The 6,609-nt window shown below is 31.6% G+C and overlaps 1 protein-coding gene across 1 annotated transcript; it reads right to left on the bottom strand.

Moving 5' to 3' along the window:
* Window positions 1–2,929: 2,929 nt before the first annotated feature.
* On the bottom strand, window positions 2,930–5,523 carry LOC139869982 (DNA replication complex GINS protein SLD5). Its single transcript, XM_071857833.1, has 6 exons — window positions 5,338–5,523; window positions 5,127–5,249; window positions 4,133–4,215; window positions 3,936–4,045; window positions 3,224–3,299; window positions 2,930–3,115 (listed from the first exon to the last, which is right to left on the bottom strand). The coding sequence occupies exons 1-6, from the start codon at window positions 5,521–5,523 to the stop codon at window positions 3,013–3,015; spliced, it is 681 nt and encodes a 226-aa protein (XP_071713934.1). The 3' UTR covers window positions 2,930–3,012.
* Between the last annotated feature and the right edge of the window lie 1,086 nt (window positions 5,524–6,609).

Raw genomic sequence — 6,609 nt, 5'->3', positions numbered from 1 at the left:
ACATATTTGCCTTCACCGTTTATAAAACCCGCACCGAAATCTTTCATAACTTGTCGATTAACTAGTTCTTTCTTCGTATATCGCGGCCGTTTCTTGAAGTTTTTCCCCAAAGCAACCAATTTTAAAAGTAGTGATGAGTCAATGTCTTTTCTGTGTTTCTTGAAATTGTTTGCGTTTATGGGTTTGTGGTTTGTCGTTTTGACAACATTGTGATGATCATGAATCACCATCTGATCAAGTGCACATGAATTTTCGTTTTTTGGACATGTGAAGTTTATAGAGATTTTTTTAACAGGACGTGTAGGGCTAGAAGATTGAGACTTCATGTTTGGTTGTGAATTGAATGAATGAATGGAGAAATTAATTGCAGAGACTTGAAATTAATTTGTACGAATGAATAATTAAGGTAACTATGGGTTAGTATATATAGGTGAATGAAATAAATTTACTTGTTGATAAAGGAAGTGGGGTTGTATTTGTGTTAGAATCACGATAATTAAACGGACACGAATGAAAAATTAGGGTTAAGAATTTGATATATGGAAACAATTAGTAGTAAATAAATATTTTACCGGAATGAAAAAAAAGAGAGAAAGTAACATGGAAAAAGGAAATGCGGAGTAATTCGTTGTAATTAAACACGGGACTAATTTTTTTTACTCATATATATCTTGAAGATTATTTGGATATTACTAGATTCTCTGTTCCGTTAGATCAGTTTTTATTTCCAAATTTATAATTTAGCCCAACTTTTTTTTCTTCTTGATATTAAAATCATTTATTAAACGTTTATCATTTTAATTATAGATTATGAAATTACACTAACTTTTAGATAGTTTTAGTTATTTTATTAATGTGATCCTATACGAACCCTAATGAGAGATATTAGGTTAAGAATTTGATATATGGAAACAATAGGTTGTGTTAGGTTGACGTTTCGCTGAAGAGACCAAATTCATATGATTTAATTTTCAAAACCAATCAAACAAACATAATTTGAATATTTTTCTTAATCAATACTAAACAAATGAAATATAAAAATGTTATAAATTTTTTTCCGACAACCCCTAATGTTTGGGTAATGTACTTAAAATGTTTGTAATTAATAATAAGCGTCAACCAAAAGTAAGACATACTCTTATGTACTATTTATTCATGTACGTTACCGACATTTCAAAAAAAGTTGTAAAAAACTAAATTAAGGGTAGACTAGAAATTGCATAACCATTGTTTGAAATTGCATATCTATTTTATTTATTATTATTTTTATTTTATTTATAACGGCAAATTTTTATTAGGCTTCTATCAAGAAACTAGAAGCAACAAAAGAAAAACATACAATAATTACATAGGCTTAATAAGCCAATTGTTCCACGAGATACTATCTTTACATCTACTAGATAACCAAGAAGAGAATCAAAGATTTCCTCCTTTTTCACCCGATTAACCGAAAAAATAAATTTGTTCCGAAACTTCCATATCACCCAAACTACTGCAGCCATTATAACTTGCAAACGATTCTTTAAATGGGCCGAAACAAGCCTTTGATTAGACCAATTCAAACAATCAGCCCATGTATCAAACGATGGAAAATTCCCTGCAGTCCATACATTAACCCTACGCCATATTTCCTTTTATTCGAAGTTAGATAGTCTTTGTATGAAATTACAAAATAATTATTCAAAATTGTATAATCATTATTTAAAATAATAATAATATTATTATTATTAATGATTAATTATTAATAATTATAATAATCACAAGGGATTGGCTAACGTATGCCCTAAGGCACAAGTTAAGCCTCATTTATTACACTTAAACTTTTCAAATGTATTACAAAAGTTATTTATTAAACTTATAAATTTCTAAAGTTACATTTGTATTAACTACATTTTATAATATTAATGAAAACTTTAGCATCATTAATGATTCTTAACATACGCCTTAAGGCAAAGTTAACTTTTCCCTAATCACAAAGCTCTTATCTACATTTTTTGTCCGTAATATTTTTGTTAGATTACAAGTTATTATTTACATTTTTGGTCCATAAAATTATTGTTGTTTTAACATTTATTCCCGTATTTTATTTTTGATATCTAGAATTGTAGGGTGGGATGCACATATATAGATAATTATATGTTAATAAAGGTTATTGATTGGAGTGATTTTGTTATTGAAATGTGTTTTTAAGATTGGAGGGAAACACAAAATTTCTAGAAAAATACAATCAGATTGGGCGCCAAAGATGTACTTTTTAAAATATTGTAGTTTTTTACCAATGTTTCCTTATATACTACGAGTAACAGTGAAACGAACGGTTGACGTTTTGAACGGTTGACGCTTATTTTTTCTCCCAAACCTTGCTTCAAAGCTAGAGTGCCAAACCTATTGTTTAAATCAGTTATACGCGGTCTAACCGGATTATCGTGTCACCTTAAGATATGATTTGCAAATCAATCGAAACGTGGTTGTCTAAAAATGAAATAAACTTCTGTGTTGATATATGGGTAAAAACATTTGCAATTGGAAAATGCTGATACAACTAAACAGGGTCCTTGAACATAATGCTTTTCATTACTGTCAATGCAATTTGCAGCATACGGAAGGGTCTTAATATGCTAAAAAAGTTTTGGCTATGTTTTTTGCGTTCCCTTTCGGGTCCGAGTTTCCGACATGGTCAACTCATACAATGAGATTATGTCTATCAGTCTCGAATTCACCTGGGAATGCATAAGCTTTCGAGAAGCTTGTCCATTCAAATTAGTATTCCTTTTGAGCTGATATCTTTTATCAGATTGGGTAACAGGCAAGAACTACAAGCACACTTACAGACCTTTAAAACCAGAGAGACGTGGTTAATGACATCACCTACTAGAAAACGCTATGAGATGTTTCATTAGATATTACACAATCCGAAACACCGCTTGAGGTTAATGACAGAAAAGAGTTGCTGGAATGAATTGAGAAATATAAAGTCTAATAACACTAAGCAGATATAAACTACATAATAACTCAAACCAGATCAAGTTCGCCGCTTTCAATTAGTGGTTTAATTGTCTTGTAACGCAGTGCATATATATCCCCTGCATACATATCCAGCGGATTTTCTTCTCCACTGACATTAGAAAAGTTCATGTCAGAAAACAAAGTTTGAACAGTCTTCTTTACAAGTTAAAAACATCGTTCTAAACAGAAATAAGAAAGGAAGAAGAAGATTAGTTGCCTGTCATCGACTGGGAGAGGTCCTATAAATTTCCTTGTTCTGCAAATGACGAATGCATCCAAATTTGGCTCTGGGACTGTAATATGTTAACAGGAACTTATTAGCCACATAAAGAAGTATTAGACTCTATGCAACACATGGTAGGTCAAAGACAAAGTAGGTACAGGTTGAGATTAAGAAGTCCATAGATTGAGAAAAATTCATATCTAATTATCAATAAAGAGAATCTTGAAAAATTCTTAATCTTAGACAGCTATGCACTTTTGAAGTTTTCATTACTCATTATATGGGTTAAAACAGGTCGAATTAACACGCAACACTATTTGTCCAACACTTCTGTTTTGTATAGAAACATGTTTCAGAAAATATTAAATAAACTATAATACGCAAATAATAATCTTGAAATTATAAAAGTACATATTTTGGTAAAGCAAATGTGCAAAAAAAGTAAAATGAGTCAAATACGCTTTTGACCCCGCTTATTAACCCATTTAACTATTCTCCTCATACACTACCTTTTCATACCTTTTACCACTTAGACCAATTAGACATAAAAGATAACCAAATCAATCTATTCACAAGTTGTTTAGATTTGTCAAATCTATTGAGCTTGCAGAAACGCATACATAGACACACCTACATATAATTACTGTATGTGCTCCGGCACACACAAACTTACATATATACAGTTCAGATGAAAAAACAAAATTACCCATGTCATTCCCTTCGCTTATAGAGGATTGCTGCAAATGGGACCCGTAACGTTCAGGAAGTTTAGACAAAACAGATTGCTCCAAATGTTTTTTCATAGCTTCAATGGATCTGAAACAAAAGATTTCACCATAAATTCATAGAAATGCTCATTGAGGTAGTTGCAGATTAAAGTCGGATAAAGAAACGCCTTCTTACCCTAGAGCAAAAGCCTGTTCTTCTTTAGACAGTCTATCCCATAGATCAGGAGTATCTTTGATGTGAAACATGAACTTCTGAATCTGTAATACAAAGTGAATCAACATGCAGGCTAATTAGAGACTGAACCAAATAAAAATCTAACAGGTTAAAGATACAGCCCCATACAGTAGAAAACCTCAATCAGTTGGTGACGGCAATAATGCTTTATTCTTAATATATCTCCGAATAAAAACGCATCTTACAAACTACAGAAATAAAAGACATGAGTTCCATACAACCTTACTACAGAATACATTCTTGTATAATCAAAGAGTGTTCGATAAACTACAGAAATTAAAGATATCCATTGTGGAACTAATATTATGGGTTAAAGCGCTACAAATAGACTATGTACTTTCTCAAATGTCCCGATGTGGCTATATACCCATTTTCGTCTCACTGTCGGCTATATACTTTTAAAAAGTGTTCTCATGTCAATAATTGGTTACCAATTACCGTTACAACCGGTCAAAATAATTACGTGTAATTTTTTCAAGGTGACGTGGACTAAATATAGTTTCTCTTATGTTCCAATGTAGACTATATAGTTTCTTTTTTTGTTCAAATGTAAATTATAAATATGATGGCACGTCATCAACTTTTTTTTGTTGAAGGTTAAAAAAGTATAATCGTTTATATTAATACACTTTTTGAAAGTATATAGCTGACAGTGAGACAAAAATGGGTATCTAGCCTAAATTATGACATTTGAGAAAGTATATAGCCTATTTGTAAGTTAACCCTAATATTATTACAATAATCAAGTTTCAATGTTCGATAAACAGACTCGGCTTCAGATTAATCAATTTCATGCCAGCTGCAATAGACCTGATTAACTAGCTGTCATAACCATATACTATTTTTCATTATAGCACATTAACTATTTTTCATTATTATTAAATATCCCTATCTTTGAAAAAAAAAAAAAAAAAAAAAAAGGGATTTTTTATACCTTGTGAAGACGAGTCCTAAGATAGGATCTCAAAAGAAACGAAGTCCGGTCCATATCCATCTGATGAAGAGAAACTGATATTGGATCTTCACCTTTCTCCACCAATTCATCGACAATTTGTTCCTGACCATCACACACACACATTTATCCTTATTTTCAAGGTATAATAAAAATTAGGGCAAAATTGAATATAAAAAAGGACAAAATGTACCATCTCTTCAATCCGTTCTCTGGACGTCTGAACTAAAGAAGACTGGAATTGAAGAATTTGAGGCGCAGCCTTCTCATTACGCCATGAACGTTTCAGTAATTGAGTTGAAATCAAGGTCTCGTTGTCGGAGTACAATCCCTCGCCTTTTGATCCTCCTGTATCCTGCTCTGGACTACCCGATTCCATTTGATTAATCGATCTTTATCAAAATTATCTGTTGTACAAAAAGATCGTAAACACTTTGATCTAGCTGCTCGAATTTCGTAGAATTGGATTTTTAGTTCAGTGAACAAATTTATTGACGGTGATTTAGGGTTTTGGCGCCAAATGTTATTTCACAGGCTTATCCATTTTTACCACGTCAAGTCCCGCTAATTAGAGCATTTTGCAGTCAAACCCTTTTAGTTCACCAATGATTTAAAACAGTTTTTAACATTGAGTATGTTTGGCAAAATTAAATGTTAATTGGGTATGTTTTATTCAAGCTTTAGCTTGTAGTTTGATGAAGGAAAATAAAAAACTAAAAAAAGTTATCATGAGTTATTTTTCGATTTCAGTTGAAGATAATTTGAAAATTTTAACATTTTAAAAACTTAAGTCACCGTTCCACAGTTTTAGTTTAAGGAAAAAAAAGAAATAATTTTTTTTTTTGTGTTCATACTCTTTTTAATTTTTTTTGAACGGCAAGCTTTATACTCTTTTTAATGAGAGGAGTGAAAGTAAAATTGTATCTAATTTTCTTTTAAACAATTCCTTTCAAATTGAAAGGATCTCACTTCCAATCATTTCATTTCTTTGCACTTCATTTATCTTCTTTAGTAAAAAAAAACTCGGAAACAAAGCGTAAAAGTTTAGATATTAGGGGATTATGAAATATTAATGTTTTGTTTGAACTTTTATATTGCTTATGCTTTGTGAACTTGAAATTTAATTAAGAATTGTTCGTGCATAATGTTAGTCCCCGAGTTCATTATATTAGACGGTGTGTAATAGTCTACGAGTTAATATGCGTTAACGTTTAGTTTACACATTTGAAGTGCAACCGCACGGATGCAGAATGCATCCGTACGGGTCCATTGGGCAACCGCACGGTTGCAAGCTGCAACGGCACGATTGCACTTGTTGAATGTATATAGAGGCCAATTTAGGTTCATTGTTAGTGTTACGTATCCTAAACCTCTCTAAGTGTCATAACCGAATCCCTGGTCGTCTAGCACTCCTGTGGGTTGATCTTAATCATCCTAAAGTCGATTAACAACACAAAATCATTGT

The sequence above is a fragment of the Rutidosis leptorrhynchoides genome, chromosome 10 (assembly GCF_046630445.1).
Source record: "Rutidosis leptorrhynchoides isolate AG116_Rl617_1_P2 chromosome 10, CSIRO_AGI_Rlap_v1, whole genome shotgun sequence".
Lineage (NCBI taxonomy): Eukaryota > Viridiplantae > Streptophyta > Magnoliopsida > Asterales > Asteraceae > Rutidosis > Rutidosis leptorrhynchoides.
Note: the sequence above shows the minus strand (reverse complement) of the source record. Positions and strands in the feature narration are given on the sequence as shown.